This window comes from Fulvia fulva, chromosome 1 (genome assembly GCF_020509005.1).
Source record: "Fulvia fulva chromosome 1, complete sequence".
Taxonomy (NCBI): Eukaryota; Fungi; Ascomycota; class Dothideomycetes; order Mycosphaerellales; family Mycosphaerellaceae; genus Fulvia; species Fulvia fulva.
The window spans coordinates 10,557,643-10,574,650 of record NC_063012.1 but is presented as its reverse complement, the minus strand read 5'-3'; the positions used below and the strand labels follow the sequence as shown (position 1 = coordinate 10,574,650).

General features: G+C 54.2%; 11 protein-coding genes across 11 annotated transcripts; 6 read left to right on the top strand and 5 right to left on the bottom strand.

Annotated features, from left to right (window-relative positions):
* Positions 1-172: 172 nt before the first annotated feature.
* CLAFUR5_02154 (uncharacterized protein) lies at positions 173-672 on the bottom strand (the record flags this gene model as incomplete). Its single annotated transcript, XM_047901302.1, has 2 exons — positions 173-406; positions 436-672. The coding sequence occupies 2 exons, from the start codon at positions 670-672 to the stop codon at positions 173-175; spliced, it is 471 nt and encodes a 156-aa protein (XP_047757417.1).
* Positions 673-2,431: 1,759 nt separating this feature from the next.
* Positions 2,432-3,511, top strand: CLAFUR5_02153 (uncharacterized protein; the record flags this gene model as incomplete). Its single annotated transcript, XM_047901301.1, has 2 exons — positions 2,432-2,554; positions 2,612-3,511. 2 exons carry the CDS (start codon positions 2,432-2,434, stop codon positions 3,509-3,511), a joined length of 1,023 nt encoding a protein of 340 aa, XP_047757420.1.
* A 396-nt stretch (positions 3,512-3,907) lies between these two features.
* Positions 3,908-5,275, top strand: CLAFUR5_02152 (uncharacterized protein; the record flags this gene model as incomplete). The annotated part of the gene is made up of 2 exons (XM_047901300.1): positions 3,908-5,189; positions 5,259-5,275. 2 exons carry the CDS (start codon positions 3,908-3,910, stop codon positions 5,273-5,275), a joined length of 1,299 nt encoding a protein of 432 aa, XP_047757419.1.
* Positions 5,276-5,401: 126 nt separating this feature from the next.
* On the bottom strand, positions 5,402-6,803 carry CLAFUR5_02151 (uncharacterized protein; the record flags this gene model as incomplete). The annotated part of the gene is made up of 5 exons (XM_047901299.1): positions 5,402-5,546; positions 5,599-6,086; positions 6,139-6,271; positions 6,322-6,422; positions 6,522-6,803. The coding sequence occupies 5 exons, from the start codon at positions 6,801-6,803 to the stop codon at positions 5,402-5,404; spliced, it is 1,149 nt and encodes a 382-aa protein (XP_047757422.1).
* A 1,391-nt stretch (positions 6,804-8,194) lies between these two features.
* On the top strand, positions 8,195-10,073 carry CLAFUR5_02150 (uncharacterized protein; the record flags this gene model as incomplete). The annotated part of the gene is made up of 6 exons (XM_047901298.1): positions 8,195-8,318; positions 8,374-8,417; positions 8,466-8,847; positions 8,903-9,417; positions 9,476-9,964; positions 10,026-10,073. 6 exons carry the CDS (start codon positions 8,195-8,197, stop codon positions 10,071-10,073), a joined length of 1,602 nt encoding a protein of 533 aa, XP_047757421.1.
* Positions 10,074-10,158: 85 nt separating this feature from the next.
* On the bottom strand, positions 10,159-10,645 carry CLAFUR5_02149 (uncharacterized protein; the record flags this gene model as incomplete). The annotated part of the gene is given in 3 exon segments (XM_047901297.1): positions 10,159-10,225; positions 10,237-10,435; positions 10,585-10,645. The coding sequence occupies 3 exon segments, from the start codon at positions 10,643-10,645 to the stop codon at positions 10,159-10,161; spliced, it is 327 nt and encodes a 108-aa protein (XP_047756213.1).
* Positions 10,646-10,672: 27 nt separating this feature from the next.
* CLAFUR5_02148 (uncharacterized protein) lies at positions 10,673-10,885 on the bottom strand (the record flags this gene model as incomplete). Its single annotated transcript, XM_047901296.1, has 1 exon — positions 10,673-10,885. The coding sequence occupies one exon, from the start codon at positions 10,883-10,885 to the stop codon at positions 10,673-10,675; it is 213 nt and encodes a 70-aa protein (XP_047756214.1).
* Positions 10,886-11,189: 304 nt separating this feature from the next.
* On the bottom strand, positions 11,190-11,453 carry CLAFUR5_02147 (uncharacterized protein; the record flags this gene model as incomplete). The annotated part of the gene is made up of 1 exon (XM_047901295.1): positions 11,190-11,453. The coding sequence occupies one exon, from the start codon at positions 11,451-11,453 to the stop codon at positions 11,190-11,192; it is 264 nt and encodes an 87-aa protein (XP_047756207.1).
* Positions 11,454-11,870: 417 nt separating this feature from the next.
* CLAFUR5_02146 (uncharacterized protein) lies at positions 11,871-12,308 on the top strand (the record flags this gene model as incomplete). The annotated part of the gene is given in 2 exon segments (XM_047901294.1): positions 11,871-12,025; positions 12,041-12,308. The coding sequence occupies 2 exon segments, from the start codon at positions 11,871-11,873 to the stop codon at positions 12,306-12,308; spliced, it is 423 nt and encodes a 140-aa protein (XP_047756208.1).
* Positions 12,309-12,661: 353 nt separating this feature from the next.
* On the top strand, positions 12,662-14,078 carry CLAFUR5_02145 (uncharacterized protein; the record flags this gene model as incomplete). Its single annotated transcript, XM_047901293.1, has 2 exons — positions 12,662-12,737; positions 12,793-14,078. The coding sequence occupies 2 exons, from the start codon at positions 12,662-12,664 to the stop codon at positions 14,076-14,078; spliced, it is 1,362 nt and encodes a 453-aa protein (XP_047756205.1).
* A 120-nt stretch (positions 14,079-14,198) lies between these two features.
* CLAFUR5_02144 (uncharacterized protein) lies at positions 14,199-15,836 on the top strand (the record flags this gene model as incomplete). The annotated part of the gene is made up of 1 exon (XM_047901292.1): positions 14,199-15,836. The coding sequence occupies one exon, from the start codon at positions 14,199-14,201 to the stop codon at positions 15,834-15,836; it is 1,638 nt and encodes a 545-aa protein (XP_047756206.1).
* Positions 15,837-17,008: the final 1,172 nt, after the last annotated feature.

The window sequence follows — 17,008 nt, the reverse complement described above, 5'->3', positions numbered from 1 at the left end:
CAACTCAAATATCGATTGAACTTGGCCACAGCCTCCTACGGGCCTTGACAAGAAGGCTATGGACCACTTCGGATTAATGTCAGCAATGTGGCTCAACAAGTGTGACAACGCCAGCAAACGATCAGAAGAATTCCAAAGCAGCCTGGTCAAACAAAGGGAAGAGACTACCTACTCATCGACCGACACCGTCATCGTCAGCCCTCGAGCCCTTCTCGCGCTCGCGGGCAACAGCCAACTTCCACGCCTCCCAATTGCCACCATAATCATGCGCATTAGCACCTTCCGTCATCTCATGCCCCTCGGCCGTATGCTGTTCACCATTCTCAGACTGCTTACGGTTTCCCTCCGCCAACTGCTCCTCCTTCTCGGCCGCCTCCATCTTCTCACGATACTCCTTAGACCTCGGCTCCCAGTCCTTAGCACGTTGCTCCAAACGATGTTTGCGCGCGAAGTGTTCGCTGCGGGGTTCCACCCAGCAGTGCCATCGACACGCCGCGCGTATTCTTGTTCGGCCCAGATTTCATCCTGGTATGGACCATGCTGTTTGAAGAGTTCCAGCAATTGTTCTGTACTCGCGCCGCGATTTTTCATGATCAGATAGCGGATCTGCTCGACTGAGGGGATTTTGTAGACGTCTGGCGAGTCAGCTGGGCCTTGGTCTTCGGAAGACATGGAGAGTGGCTTATGTGCACTGGAAGCGTGCAGCGAGAGGCGTTATTTGTAGGGCGAAGAGGGAGATGTTTGCCGCGGCATCATACAAAGAGGGATGCACAGGTCTGTCTATGCTTCGCAGAATCATCGCGTCGCAACTTTGCCAGATTCGACTCGAAGGATCGTTAAGTGTCGAAGCCATACTATACTACCTTGCCGCTCTGTCAGAGATCGTCTACGATCCGTCTTGTCCAGCAGAGAAACCACCGCAGCTCAGCATCCAACACTCGGCCGGCGGTCATGCGATTCTTTTGTAAGCCCATGGAGAAAGCGATGCCGTTGTTTGAAGCACATATGCAGCCGACGGGGAACATGCAGTCCGTCTTCCGAGGACGACTGGTATGTTGATGACGACGAAGAGGCGACTCTCAGGTGATGGGTGCCCCAATCGCCAAAAGATCCAAAGCAGCTATTGCGGATGACACATGATAGACAATCACCCGACGAACACACGCCGCCAAGCCTGTCTTCGTCGTTGTGAATGCTCCTGTACGCTGGTTGCCAATTTCACAGCCGTCTCTAGCACTCATGCCACTTCCGCCCGTATACGTATAAAAAAGCGACGGATCGGGACTTTTACAGGAACGAGGGTTAAACTACGGACGTATGTCTTTGCTGTCCTACAGCAGCCCTCGCGTACCGTGTAACTCAGCAGCTTCCGCCTGTGTCTACCCCTACTCCGCATTCTACGACGAGTCGACGTCCCTTCCCCAAACGCATAGACAAAGAAGTGCCATCAGCCGCTTGACTTCTTGGGTGATGTCGGTTCTAGTCCGGATCATCAGTCGTGCCACCGCAGCGGTCCATGAGTACGCCAAGAACAACTCCCAGACCAGGCCATGTTCATAAGACTGAGATCTTGGCCATTGATACAAAAGAAACCTCCTTCACTGACATGGAGAATCCATCATCTCACGATACTGTGATCCTTCCCATAACGAACGAAAGACTACCCTAGCCATGCAATTCGACCTCAAGACCTGGCCCTGGCCGTTGCCCTCTTCAGTGGCGTTCAAGCTGAGGGATTAGGCTCTATTTTACCAAGGACAACTGTGAAGGCAACACGTTCTGCAAGCCCGAGGTTGGAGGCTGCCCATTCATTAACGAGAGATATTGCTGTTTGCGCGACTAAGCTGCGGCAGATGTTGCTTGGTTCGGGTATGTCTGATATGGTTCCTAATCCGAAGCCATGAGAACTGACTGTTGGTTGATGCAGGGAAGTGAGGACTGGCATCTCCAGCAGCAAGACTAGACCGCCTTGTTGGCCGCTTCGGATACGACTACAAGATGGAAAGTCGTTGGATATCTAGCTGGAGCCCTGAATGAACACAGCATGCCACCTCGGACTGAACATCTACTATTCTGCACACTACGGCATATCAAGCAAAATGATGATCATACATCCAATCATGGCGAACGCCTTCTGCTTCGACAAGTTCTTGCGGACTGCTCCTAACTCCGCACGAAACGTGGCACCCCGCTCGAACACTGTTCAGCCAAGAATGACGATCTGACGTCTTCGCGCTGCAGCTAGCGTGATGTTAAGCGAAGAGTTGACATGTAAGTGCCTGATCATCATGCTAGGTCGAGTTGGCAGACGAGATGAAGGATGACGACTTTGGAAGGTGGCTGCCATTGACAAGGTAAAGGAAGACTCTCGACTCCGTTCCGTTGACCATCTTTCCTGCGCATCAATTGCAGACCAGCGCCACAACTCAACATGACAGGAGTTAGACTGGCAGCTCCATTGTTCACGCAATGGATTGCGGCTACGCTTGCGCTGCCACAGAGCACAGACGAAGCGTTGCTGTCTTGTGGTGAGGACAGATATTCTGTATCGAAGGTAAACACATCGATCACAGCTCAACTACAGACCTCAAAGAACTAACCATGCCCGCAGTATACATGTTACGACGGCGACTTCCTCTGCCCAGTCCTCAACGGCAACCCAACCTTACGATGCGGCCCTGACTGCTACTCGCCCGAGATGTACTCTTGCAGCGGCGACAAGCTCGTATGCTCTCCAACGGCATCAAACACAACGATGCCCTCCATGCCATTATGCACAGATCAGCCCACAACGCAATGGCTCAGCGATCCACCTTACGAGAACTACTTCTACTCCGATTGCCATTCCGCGTCGCAAGTTGTGGTCACGAGTCCACTGGGAAACAGCAATTTGACCATCATTGGACCGCGGCTGCTGGTCGCATGGCCTGCAGGCAATTCCGGCGTAGTCAGCTTCTTCAAGCCGCGCGATGGTGAGAATGGAACTTTGGCTATCAGGCTGGAGAATAGAACATCGAATTTCGAGCTTCAAGGCGCATACGCTGATCCAGCGAGCGATTCATTGTCGGGGTTACCGTATGTTGGAGTCACGACTTTGGTGAATTTCAATTCTTCAGCGGTCTTGGCTGTGCCGATCATGGGTCGTATCAGGAATATCAGAGACTTTACGGAAGGTCCATCGCTCGTCTATGCCGTGATTCAGGATGCCATCGAATGGACAGCGACCAGCGATGGTGGCGCTCTTCTCTCGCGAATGTGGCTCGACAATGTCACGACTACGCAGATGTCTTTTGTTCCATCCGGAGGCGGCAGTGTCATGATCGAGAGGAACGATCTAGGTAACAATACCTTAGTCTTTGAGGCTGGAACGTACAACTTCACGGCGTGGTTCGACTATCCTCAGCTTACTCAACTCAGTACGGATGAGGTGCTGAATGACCAGTCACAAGATCTTATCGAGCGCGAGGCTGACCAAGCAACGTCTTTATTAAGCGTAGCGACCGAGCGCTAGCCACACCGGAGTACGAGCTTGCGAGTACGTAGGTGAGGCGTCAGCGAGGGAGTGAAGCTCTATACCAGCCCTCAACTAGCCTTGGCGCCCGCTCTGATTGGTCAACTTCCAAGCTTTAGGGTCACGTGACCTACCGCACTGTGCCTGTTGGCGAACTCGCAAACATATACTCGTCGCTAACGCCTATGTCGTCGTATAATAAGCACTGTACGTCGGGTAGCGGTAGCGTGGATCGCACGCTACTTTGCAGTCTAGAAGGGTTGGTAGAGAGCTCCACTCAGCTACGCTTACCTTTGGAGGTTCACAACCGCCAACAGCACATTTTCCTTCCTGTCCTACTTGACCAAACTTCTCGCTGGTGCTTGGCGATTCCTCGCGTACTTTGGACGAGATAGTATGATCGCCGCACTGCTACTACAGCCCGTGCTATCCGAAGGCGAAGGTGGAGCAATGGAAGCAGTGATCGGCGCGGTCTTGGAACGGCTGAATCGAACCTCTGGCATTGTCTGTCACGAGGAGACCATTGGCGACTACGCGACCTTCCTGAACCTGCAAAAGAATATCAGCGGCAACGAAGCAAACAGGCCTGGCTGTACATATCAAATGGTCGACACCGAGTACTTCCTCGCGCCTCTGGTCGAAGCCTACTTCCTGAAGACAGAGACTGGACGAAGTCGCAGCCAAGCATTCTTCGCCACGAAAGCAACCACAGACTTCGGCAACGCAGGCCTCACCTACGGAGAGCTCTTCTCCATCAACATCGAAGCCATCATCAACATGACCACCCCCTTCGCCCAGCCAGGCGGCCAAACCAAAGAGAACCTAATCCACCTCCAAGACGGCGAAGTAGTAGGCCAATGGCGCGACAGCACCTACGGCATCGGCGGCGGCCGCATTCCCTACGACGTCAACACCGCCCTCGTGCCCGCTGCCCTCCACGCAATCGGCAACCTCGCCACGGCCAACTTCTTCCCCGCCCACCCCTCCTGGTCCGAGACAGCAACCACCTCCGCGCAAATCTGGCAAGACAACCCCCTCGCCTTCTTCCGCATCACCATCCCACCAGCAGACGCAAACTCCCTCGTCCAAACCTACGCCACTACCATCAACCTCTCCCCCTCCCTCTCCATCCCCTCCATCACGGACGCCATAACCTTCCACGCCCTGGCCCTCGACGGAAACAACAACCAACCCCTCGTCCACATCATGAACACCGACGATTGCTTCCGCCTTTTCCTCCTCAACTCCACAACCGACTCCCAACTCACCCCCTTCCTCAACCAAACCGCCACCAACATCCTGGCCCCCTTTCCGGTAGGCCTGAGTAATCCCGTCGGCCTCCTGATCGCGAATCCGGCCTATGGTGGCGATGCTGTGTATGCGGCGAGTTTCACGAATAATGCGTATCACGGGACGGTCGTGTGGATTTGGCAGATGGCGATGATGGGAGCGGGGCTGGAGAGGCAGTTGGTGCGGTGTGGTGAAGGAGAGGGAGAGGTGCCGGGATTTTGTGGGGATGAGGGGGTGCGTGGGAATGTTTTGGCGGCTTATAATCATCTTTGGGATCTGATTGAGATGAATGAGGCGTATATTAATAATGAAGTGTGGAGCTGGGTCTTCCAGGATGGGGATTTTACCTTCGAGGCGCTGGGGGGCTTTGCCGCCGCCGGCGGGGTTGGTGAGTACTCATATACATCCTGAACTGCTGCATGTATTGGAGCGAGCGACTGGCTAACGTGTGCTACAGGATCCAACCGAGAGTAATGTTCGCCAGCTATGGTCGTTGACGTGGCTTGCTGTCACGCGGGACGAGGCATTGAGGTGATGGTTGATGTATATATATGTACAGGTTGTGTACAAGCTACTCTTACCTCACAAGGTTGAGTCCCGTCATACGACGCTAACGTTCTCGACACGGTAGGATGTCTGATGATGTATCACCATTTGATTACTTCCATCGCTTTCTGATCGTCGACTTCTGGTGTCGATGCCGCTTGGTTGGGGGTTTCTTCGGGGTTCGCCGATTACGTTGACTCTGTGAGGCATGTCAGAAATTGCTGCAAATGAGGTGTTGCTGGCTGTCTTACTGATACTGAACTTGCTCAGGCCGTAACCTGAATCTCGAATCCCCAGTCTCTGACCCAGTACGAGAGGTATTCGACTTGTAAGCGTTGAATGATCGCAGCTGTACGCTAGCACTACGCGAATGGTTGGTGGAAGACTCGGCAATAGTATTGCCATACATCGTCATCAAGCCTCGCGACATGAAAGCCCACAGGAAGCTTCGTAAGCATGGGAAGGATGCGGAGATGAGCGAAAACGCCAACAACACCTCTTCCCATGCTACAACAGGTGCAATGTCGATGTCGTCGTCGCCGTTGTTGAGGAAGTTGAAGTAGGTAGTGGTAACTGCGACTGAAATTCCGATGACGAGGAGTCGGAAGGCGTAGACGAAGATCACGATGCGTTTCTTTGAGGCTTGGAGGTCGTTTTTGCTGATGAACCAGATTGGCATTGCGAGGATGATGAGTTCTGTTAGGCCGTCGAGCGCGGTGAGGACTGTCCATCGTGCAGTCTATGGGGAAAGTGAGTATGCTGAAGGCAACCTTCTGGGTTAGTAAACGTACATTGGCATCGCAGACAGCGTCGACGCTGGCGACCAGAGCTGACTGGGGCCTGCATCCTGCTGAGCTGAGCAGGATGGCAAGCAAACCATAGAGTACGGTTATGGCATAGGCAACGCCAAACAGTATGTTTTCCCTGTCAAGTCGTGAGTCTTTGCCATGTGGCATCTCCTCCGTGACACGCACCTGTAGATATCGCCAGCGAAGATACGGCGCGTAAAGGTGAGAATCGAGAGCTTCGAAAGGCAAAGAGCCAGAAACAATGGTATTCTCGCCGCGAAGTACAGCTGTGTTCATGTTAGCAAGAATCTGTAACGGACGCCTGACTCGCGGCCATTCATCGGATGACCAGGATGTTGCTGGATGTAAGTGAATGATATGCTTACCTCAGAGGCACGTCCAGTCTGATCAGCTGTCAATGCCAAAGCAGTGACCGCCAACCCGCTATCCAGCGCGCTGAACAAGATTCCCCAATGCACCACTGCGAAGACATAGCCAATGCTCAGGACCAAGTCATCCCACCACAACAAGTCCCACTTGCCCACGAAACGCGCTCCAAGACACAACAGGCTGTATAACAGCGCCAGCAGGCTGCATACCCATAGCCAAGGCCTGTGATCGATATCTGATGGTGTAACGAAACCATGACCGGTGCTGAGGTCGCGCATCTTGGCTCAGCTATGCTTGGCTCGCGCCGTATGAACATGCCCTCCAGGGATGCTGAAGAAATCAGTGGAGAAGATGGCAGTCCGGCACTTAAGGACATGAGTCCCGGGATGTTGAGGAATACAGAGAGAAAGCTGTACCTGCCTCTAGCACAGTTCCTAACGCAAGACGCAGGAGGCGCTGCGGCTTGAGGATCATGTCTGCGAGGTACATGTACCAACAAAAGGAAAAGCGAGCCCACGCTGCCACGTCGGTGGTGCACTGGTGCTGTGGGAATAAAGTTCGTCCCACGAACCGTTCCATGTTCTCAGACGGACGCCGTTGAGTGCGTGATTAGGCGTGTTCGCTACCATGACTCTGTCGGCTCGATGAGCAGGTCCCATCAAGAGCCGACGTCAGCCATCCGCGCACATGAAAAGGCACGGCGCTCTCATGGCGATGTGGCCCTTCCAATGTCTGCACGGAGGGCTTCGAAGATCGCGGGACGAATGGCATAAGGCAGACGGGGCACGTCGATGCCGACGCTAAAATACTGGCAGAGGTGAAGTGCTCAGAGAGAGTTTGGCGCGGTTCAGATCGAGCTGAGACCCGGGGCCTTGGCGGATCTTCGCTGAGGAAAGATCGTCACCGCGCTTTTCTTCGACTCAACAAGCAGAGCACATCACCGACATGTGATGCATCGTCTGGCATGATCAGAATGAGAGTCGGAGAAATCTCATACGATTTCCATCCGCCAAAGAGGCTCTATGCGACCTCACGCGGCCCAAGACCTGCGAAACAGCAGGTACCGTCAATGTCCAAGGCGAACAGCCTCGAGCGCTTCTCTGGCCGAGTAACTTTCAGCGGTCTCAACATGGCAACATTGACTTGCGAGAGAATTTCACGACATCTTCCCTGACAGGCTGACACCTTCCAAGAACGCCTAGCGACCCTCCGGAACAATCTACGCTTTCCCTGGCCCTCCTTCCACGACGCTTCGCCGCGCGCCGTGAGTTTAGGTAGCGGCAGAGCTCATGCATCTCCCACCCGCGGTCTGGACGCCAATGGCGACGGAGCATGCGGAGCTGCGGGCATGGCAATGGTTTGCCGTGCTATTGAGAAGCTCGTGCACGCAAGCATTTCTTGTTGTTGCATCGGTTGTTCTTCGAAAGAAGGTCCTAGCATATCGTCTGCGACGATCGTGGACGTTTCTGGCAGGAGGATAATTCCCATCACCAGGCACGAGGGATCAGCACGTTTGTCCCACGTTTCTCTACAGACCTGGGTCCTGCCGTCAAGATCGAAACTGTCCCTTGTCCATACCACTTTTTGCGCCGACGTCTTTGTTCATCAACTTTTGTGGTGGACTGTGTGTTTTTGCATCGTTTGCTTGTAGAGGCGTGTACGAGGCACGATGTCGGGCGGGATGCAGATGGATGGATACGGCAAAGACCATGCGGTCGACCAGCGTGGTCTGGATGAGGATCATGATAGCAATGTGCAGCAGGTACAGGGCAGGAATTATGATCCAGCATATGGTCAGGAGTAGCAGTCACATCTGCGGTCTGAACATCGCATTGACAGCCTTCACAGACCAGCGGGACATGCGAAGACTGGGCAAGAAGCAAGAACTAAAAGTATGATGAGAGCTTCCGGTTCATCAAAAGGTGCTAACACGAGGACAGCGTCGATTCCGCTTCTTCTCGATCGTCGGATTCGTCGTAGTGCTAGGCCTGACCTGGGAGTTCACCCTCACTACAAGCGTCTTCTCACTCTCAAACGGCGGAACAGCTGGAGCCATCTGGCTAACATTTGTGGTCTGCTTTGGAATGTTCTTCGTCATGTGCTCCATGGCCGAGCTTGCTTCGATGGCACCAACATCTGGCGGACAATACCATTGGGTTTCCGAGTTCGCACCTCCCCATCTCCAGAAGCCTTTGTCGTACGCCGTTGGATGGCTTTGCGCGCTAGGATGGCAGACGGCTATGCCTACTGTCGCGTACATCGGATCTGGGCAAGTGTTGGCATTGATATCGCTTTGCGATTCCAGCTATGTAATTCAGGGCTGTGAGTACCAGAAGTCGGACAGAAGACGTAAGCAATACTGACATCTAATCCCCAGGGCACGCCGCACTCATGACCATGGCCTTCGTAACCGCAGCCATCTCCTTCAACACCTTCCTAATCGGCAAGCTCCCCGTCCTCGAAGGTCTCGCCATCATGCTCCACGTCTTCGGCTTCTTCGCCTTCATCGTAATCTTCTGGGTCATGGGCCCTCGCGCAGCAGCAGGACCTACATCCACACACTTCGACGACTCCAACGGTTGGGGCAGTCTAGGACTGGCGACTCTCATCGGCATGGTCGGACCAACGACGACGTACCTCGGCGCGGATTCTGCTGTGCATCTGGCTGAAGAGCTAAAGGATGCGAGTTATGTCTTGCCGCGAGCTATGTTCTCGGCTGCGGTGATTAACTACATTACTGGTTTTACCATGATGATCACCTTCATGTTCAACCTCGGCGACCTCCCCGCCGCGCTCGAGTCCGCAACAGGTCAACCCTGGGTCGCAGTCCTCTACGCCATCACCGGCTCGAAAGCAGCGGCAATCGTCCTAACCCTCGTCATGATCTGCATGGTAAGCTCGTCCATAACGAATCCCTTCACCGTCCCCGTACTGATCCGTGTGACAACAGTACTTCTTCTGCGCCGTAAATCAAGTCACAACCTCCTCCCGCCAAGTCTTCGCCTTCGCCCGCGACAAAGGCCTCCCCTTCCACGCCTTCCTCTCCAAAGTCCGCCCCAACTCCGGCGTCCCCGCAAACTCCGTCTACGTAACCCTGGCCTTCACCTGCTGCATGGCCTTGATCGTCATCGGATCCACGACCGCCTTCAACATCATCCTTTCCGTCTCCGCCACGGGCCTCTTCACCTCCTACCTCACAGTAATATGTACCGTCCTGGCGAAGAGGATTAGAGGCGAGCCGTTCCCGGCTAGCAAATTTAGTTTGGGGAAGTTTGGATGGGTGGCGAATGTGGTGGCGGTGGGGTTTTTAGTTATTGCGTATGTTTTCTTGTTTTTTCCGGCGACGCCGAGGCCGGATGCGAAGGGGATGAATTGGGCTTTTTTGGTTTATGGGGTGGCTGTGTTGTTTGCGGGTGGGTATTATTGGGTGCATGGGAGGGTGAGTATCTATAGTTCTTTGACGTTGTGGATGGGATGTATTGCTGACTTGATTCTGGTAGCACGAGTACGATGGGCCTGTGGAGTATGTGAGGAAGGATGTCATGTAGATGTAGATATGGGTAGATGTGTGTATGATGATGAGTGGGATAGCGTGCATATAACGAGTCCCCCGTCTTGAAACTCTCCCTCGCATCAAGACCCTCCCAATACCTCTTCAACCCGGGATACTGCGTTATCCAGGGATGATCGGACCATCGCACTGCCATGTACCCCAAGACGCTTCCTGCTGCGATGTCTGCTAGGGTAAGGGAGTCGCCAATGATGAAGTTCTTGGTAGGGCTCTGATCTACCCATGTAGCGAGCGCGGCGAGACCGCCTTCGACTTTGCGCATTTGACGGTCCCGCCAGGGGGCGCTGGGGTGGGAGCGTTGCTTTTCGAAGAAGCAGAGGACTAGGGCGTCGCAGATACCTGAGTACGTGGTCAGTGGGTTGAGGTTGGACTTGAAGGACTTGGATTGCTTTGCTGATCCATCTTGCTGCTACCTCATCGCTACGACTCTCCAGCGCCAGCAGCATCCTGATCACAAGAGCGAAAGAGCCAACAGTCGAAATGCTTACCATCTGCTACAACCTCAACCTGCTTCGCGAACAATCTATCATCAATGTCCTCTGGCAGCATGGGAGGATCCGGGTGCTTGGCCTCTATCTAGTCGAGGATGAAGTGGGATTCGTAGACTGGTTTGGCGCCGTTGTCTGGGATTAGGACGGGGAGTTTCTCGAGTGGGTTGTACTCGGGTGTCTTGGTCGTTGAGTCCCAGGGTACTTCGGTCTGGAGTGTGAAAGGGACGCCTTGTTCTGCGAGCGTTATGCGCACTTTCCGCGCGTAGGGCGAGGGGGTTGCTGAGATTAGGGTGTACATCGTTGTTGGTGTGGTCTTTACTGAGAGAGGTCCCTGGCTGAGGGTGTGGAATGGAGTACCACTGTGGAAGATATGCCATTACCTGGACATTTGTCAATTCTACGTTACAGGACCTTTGACGTCAGCTCATATAGCTCTCCAATGCTCATCCGTGTTGCCGTGAGCAGCTCTGTGAAGTGGGAAGAAGGAAGGAGGAAACGAAATCTGCGCCTCCACTAGCGTACTGAAAGTATTCTCCAATGAAACATACCTCTCCAATCAAGGCGCGCTCGAACTGAGACTCCGTCGCCGCACATTCAACACGTCACTGACCGACAAGGTCAGCGTTGTCCCACCGGGCCGCGATGATGAGCCCTAGGACGTCTTCGCAGCGGCGCCAGGCCTCGATTTCACCGACTACTCGCATACCCATCATGGAGACGAGGGAGATGGACTCGTCTGCCATAGCGAGAGATTCGGCGACATCGAGCTGAGGGCGGCGCCGGTTGAAGATGAGAATGATGGCAAGCTGTTCGCTCATTACCTCTTGAATGCCGATCTCAAGGTGGCCGAGCTCATCAGTGGACATGATCCGAAGTGGAGTGTGAGAGGAGATGGCGCTCAGACCGGGAGCAGGCGTGGATTATCGAATGTGTCTTGTAGGGTGAAAGAGCTGGCTGACGGCATGGTATGACACATGTCAGACTGAACGGCATCATCGTAACTCTGGCAGGCGCGAAGCAGTAGCAGAACCGAGAGGTAAGGACTGGTGTTGGCGACTGACAAGTAGGTCACCATCACCGACTATCCCGCGCCAGAAATGCTCAAGAAACATTCAACGCAACGCTACCAAAACCAAACCAGAGAACCTCCAGCCTCGCATCACCGTCCACGGCTACACATGGCGCGACGTCGCCTCGCCCTTCGCCCTTTCCCACGCGCACACCTTCACTCGCATCATTGCAGCAGACTGCTACTTTACGGGCACGAGGACCTTGTTCGATCTATGCTGCGCCTCCTGAACACTGCTCCATATGCTAGCGTCTACGCAAGGGCTGGCTTCCATACTGGTACCGCCAAGCTTGCAGGTTCCTTCGATGAAGCAGTAGCACAAGGTCTTGACATAGAAGAGATCTACGAAGAGGACAATGTGGGGAACAGGTGAGATTGGATAAGGGAGACTGGCGGTGGTACGGGAAATGTCACGGATCGCAAGAGGTCGCTTGTTGTGGCGGAAGAGGCGTGGATCGTGAGTGCAGGTACATTTTTGGTTCGCATTGGACAGAAGAACTATGCGGTGCACCTAATGATCCATGGCATACAGCCTTGGGACTGTCAGGCTGTCCGCCGCTGCGACCTACCTTTGTCGATGGGACGCAGCGCCAAGACTGATTCTGGACCTGAAGAGACCTGCGCGACCGTAACACCAGAACCTGAGGCATAGCCACGAGTAGCAGAATCGCAGCGTAATCTGCATTGTCCTGCATGGCGGCCTCGCAGACCTGCACAAAGCCACGACGCATCCTGTTCAAGGAGCTATTTCCGGTGCTGAGACGTACCATAACCAGGACACTGCAGCATATTAAATTGTTTGCGTTGTACGAATCACGGGAAGCAGCAGCAGTTTGCGTGTACACTGTGACGCAGTTCCTCCTGCTTCTTGGCGCCTTGACTCGAAACGATTCAACATGTTAACATTTCACAGAAGAACAAAAGAACAGTCAGTCATCCATCGCTCAACAATGTAGATCCGAGAGCGCCACTGTCAGTTGGCATCCACTTCCACTAATCACAACAATGGCGTCGAAGTCGAGTAGTTCAAGCGTGTCTGTTCGGACTTGCGAGTCAGTGGCACAGAAGCTGTTCATCCAATGTGAGACCAAGCTTTCAGAACGCAGGATGTCCGCTAACGTCATAACTTCACATAGGTCGAGATACTGGCAGTACCTACAAGTCATTGACCGCCAGTCTCAGGGCTTTGCGGAATGTCCTAGGAGAAGTCGACGAGGCGCTTGATGGCCACGTAGGGCAGCAAGACGATCTAAACCTGCCGTGCGGCATCTCAAAATGCGAGGCCATCCTCCTGAAGCTCGAGGCGGCTCTTGTCTTGTCAAGATGCTCAAACCAGTGTGAAGTGAATAGCAACACTATCGCCACTTTCACGAAGGAACTAGACACCGCCAGCCGCGAACTCGTTACAGCATATAAGAAGATGACGCGCACCGACGTGTTATCGCTTTCCATGCGTCCTGATATCCTTTCTACACAACGCACACGAAGTCAAAGCAGCAGAACATCAACCCCATATTGCAGCACGACCAAGGATATCCCTGGCGACACGTGCAGTTCCGGATCGGCAGCTTCAAGCATTGGCACCACCAAGCGACAAAGCCGCAGCACTACGGAGAAGGAAGTCTTCTACCCCGACAAGCAAATCTACCACCACTACCATCCCGATAGAGCCAATATACTTCAGCGGTCTAGCTCTCAGGCTAGTCTGCGTAGCAAAGGCTCATCTAGCAATGCCCGTCCGGATCCGTATCTTGCTTCACCGTTCGAAGCAGCGTGTGGACTCATACACAATGACGACACCTTAGTTGGACAGATGGCAAAGTCTGAATTATCGTGGATCCCTTCAGCAGAGCTCCAGGGCGATGAGAAGAGTCCGTCGGTTAGAAAGCAGCAGTTGCCGGAGGTTGGTGCTGCAGATTTGATGGCTAGTCACGGCAGGAAAGATTCGCTTCTGGGCGATGTTGAGGCGAATGTAAATCGACAGACGAAGCGTTCAGATGAGCGTGTGGAGATACTGCAACTGAAAGTGCTCGATCAGGAAGATCATATAGCGCTTTCGGCTGCTGAGGGACCTTTCGGCGACGGGAACGAGACTTCTGCGATTGGCCTGACCACCACTGCTAGGGAAGATGCAGCTTTGCCCTTGAACGATTGCGAATGTGATGAGAAGTCATCTTTCATCACGGGAGACGGACTATCCACTGGTGGTTGTCGAGCACTAGCTGCATATCCAGCAAGACCATCACCACCAACTCCTGCAAACACACGAGTAGGGCTGAAGGAGCTCGTACTGCCGACGCCACTCCCTAGATTACCGGAGGATGTTGCACAATCTACGGCGCTGCCTGACAGTGACTCGGAGGATGATCTATACGACTCCACGCCTGTGATGAGACCCGTACCTGACGACGACACTGAGTAGCCTGTGCCACCGCCTCTGGTTGTGAAGAAGACGATTTCTGAAATTGAAAGCGTCACACCGCTATCTACTGACTCCAGCGCCGAAATATCCATTACCAGTGCAGACAGCATATCAGAAGGAATGGCTTCAGATATCGAGAAGATTCCTTCAGGCGAGCGGGAAGACGATGCGCCAGAACTGGTCCAAGTCAAGAAGCGGCAAGTACCAGTAAAGTCGAACAGCGTGGCAAACATCCCACAAACCACGCCTACTTCACGCGACGATAACCAAGCCTCGCTGGCTTCTCGAGGACCATCAAGATACCGACCCGCCAAACGAACCCCGAGCGCACCTCCAGCCGTCACCTTTCAGCCTGCTCCAATGAGATTCCCTATCAGCCGTAACGAGCAACACAGCGCCACGTGCGATGTGTGTGATCAGAGGATTTTTGGCAGGAGACACAAATGTCTGGACTGTGGGGATTGGGACCACTGTGATGAGTGTGTTGACAAAGCTCGTCGAATGCATCCTGCGCATCATCACTTCATTGCGCTGGATCAGCCTGTTGTGCCTTGGCCGGAGGATGTGCTGGATGCGACTGCTGATGAGTATTTGGAGTCGTTGCCTGACACTCATCCGAAGGGGAAACTCCTGAAGAAAGGCCGCAAGACACAATCATCGACCAACGGGACAAACACGCCATTACCACGCAAAACAGCTCCAGTGCCTCAACCACCCATCGCATACGCTGAATCACCCGACTTTGTAGGAGACGTTCACCACCGAACATTCTACGGGCCCGGTGGCATCGACGAGGCAACACCAACAGAACTCCTCGACGAAGAACGCGTCAAGCTGATCGTCCACTTCTTCAACAACTGCGACTGGGAACGAGCTGAGAAGTTCTTGATCGGACACCTCGATTCCCTCGCTGCACGTTCTGTGGAGACTCCCATCGTACGACGTGTCCAGCATCTCCTCGCCGTCTGCGCCTCCTTTCGCGGGGAATGGGATGAAGCGATCACTCGCTTCATCCGCGTCCTCAACACCCCAATCACACGCATCGCGGACATCGACGACGGAGACTGCGCAGCTGCGCACTGGCTAGGTGATTTGTACGCGATGCAGAACCGCCGCGCTGAAGCATTACTGGCCTACTCCATCGCGGAATGGAGCAGTCTATACAACAGATCAGACCCATCCCTCCACAACGCTATCCACGCAGAACAAACGGCAGTGCAGGTCGGAGTCTCGAAGGCAGATTTCAAACACCACTGGTCCCTCGAGAACGAATCCGCAGACCCCTCCTCAATCCTCAACAAAAACATCATCTCCATGCAAACCGCCAAGTCCATCCTCGCCAACGCTACAGGATCCGATGACTCGTCTTCCTCCTTCTCCCCCTCTCGCCGCCGCAGTACAGGTCCATCTCCACTTCGTCAAGACCGTTCTAGGGCTAGCTATGTTCTGCCCATCTGTGACTTTACGAGTTTCAAACTTTGGGACTCGGAGCTCATGAAATTGAGCCATTGGTCCTTCGTCCCGACATCTCCTTGGCCGATGCCCTTTGATCCACTAATTAGTTTGGCGAATATTGAGAGGGGGAGGCTGTATGATTATGAATGCGATATGTTATCCGTCTTCACTAGCAATCCTGATGCGAAGATTCCACGGCTGGGGGGTTTGGGGCTTGAAGAGGGGGGCGGAGTGTTTTACGCATCCTTCCTTGCCATGGTAAGAAAGCCTCTCCTCCCTCGCTCAATACCTTCGGTTGACTGAGTTGGCGCTGACGAATTATTCGGTGTCACAGGATAATCAAAACCCTCCGCACCCACCTTTCCTCCACCTCCACCTCCACCCCCACCCCCACCCCCACCCCCCATCCACCACTACCAAATCGTAAACATCCACGGCACCTGCTTCTGCTGCCGCTACCTCCTCCCCGCCACCCATTCCCATCCCATCGCAACAACGAACTACTTCACCATATCCCTCTTCCGACATCCGCTCCCAGGCCGCGGCTTCGGGGTCGATATTATTAGTGGTGAGGGGATGAGTTCGGCCAGAATCGCGAGGGTTGATGGGGAATGGGTTAGAGGCGCGGGTGTAGCGGAGGGGAAGAGGGTGAGGGGGTGCATTAGGGCGGCGTTGGAGGAGGCGGCGTTGAGGGAGCGGGTTGGGGAGAAGGGGGGAGAGGGTGGGGTGGGATTGGGGGAGGGGACGGGAAGGCAAGAGGGGGCAGAGGAGAGGGTGATGTGGTGGAGGGAGGGGTGGGTTTGTAAGTAAGTGAATGGCTGGATGGGATGGAACCAGTGGAGATGAGTTTGGGGGCGGCGAGGGGAGAGTGGAGAGGTAATGGATATGTCATCGGACAAAGGAAGGGAGTGTGTTCGAAAGGAGTCATCGGGGCGGAGGAGCTCATGAGCCAATGCTGGGCCTAAGCAATGCGGTGTGCTGCGAGAGCGGTGCTTGGACAAAGCGAAGCTAAGCGTCGGAGCCAGCAAGTCGTAGCTCGAGAGCGGCGTGTAGGGGTGAGGAGCTGAGGAGTACGTGCAGTAGATGAGGCACACGCCGCGCTTGGAGAACAGCATGGGAGGCCAAGGGGCTGGTGAGCCGACCTCTGCCTCGAGGCTTGCGCCGTGCTTCGAGCGCAACCACCCAGGAGATGCATCGACAAGACGCACCCGGCGCATAGAATGCCAGGACCATGTAGGAGTAACCGTATGAGAATCTTCTGTTCGAGTAAGTAAGTACCAGTACACTTTTAGTACAACTTGCGCAGCAGCAGCATATGCATGCCGCATCCCTGCCTTTCACTCGTCTAGCCATATGCCATGCCATCTATCCGCAACGGCAGCGCTGAAGCCGTTGACCTATAGTCGAAGCAGTCACTGCGCGTCGACGCCCTCCACGCTCCTATAAGCAATCCCTCACGCTGCGCTGTCCAGCAA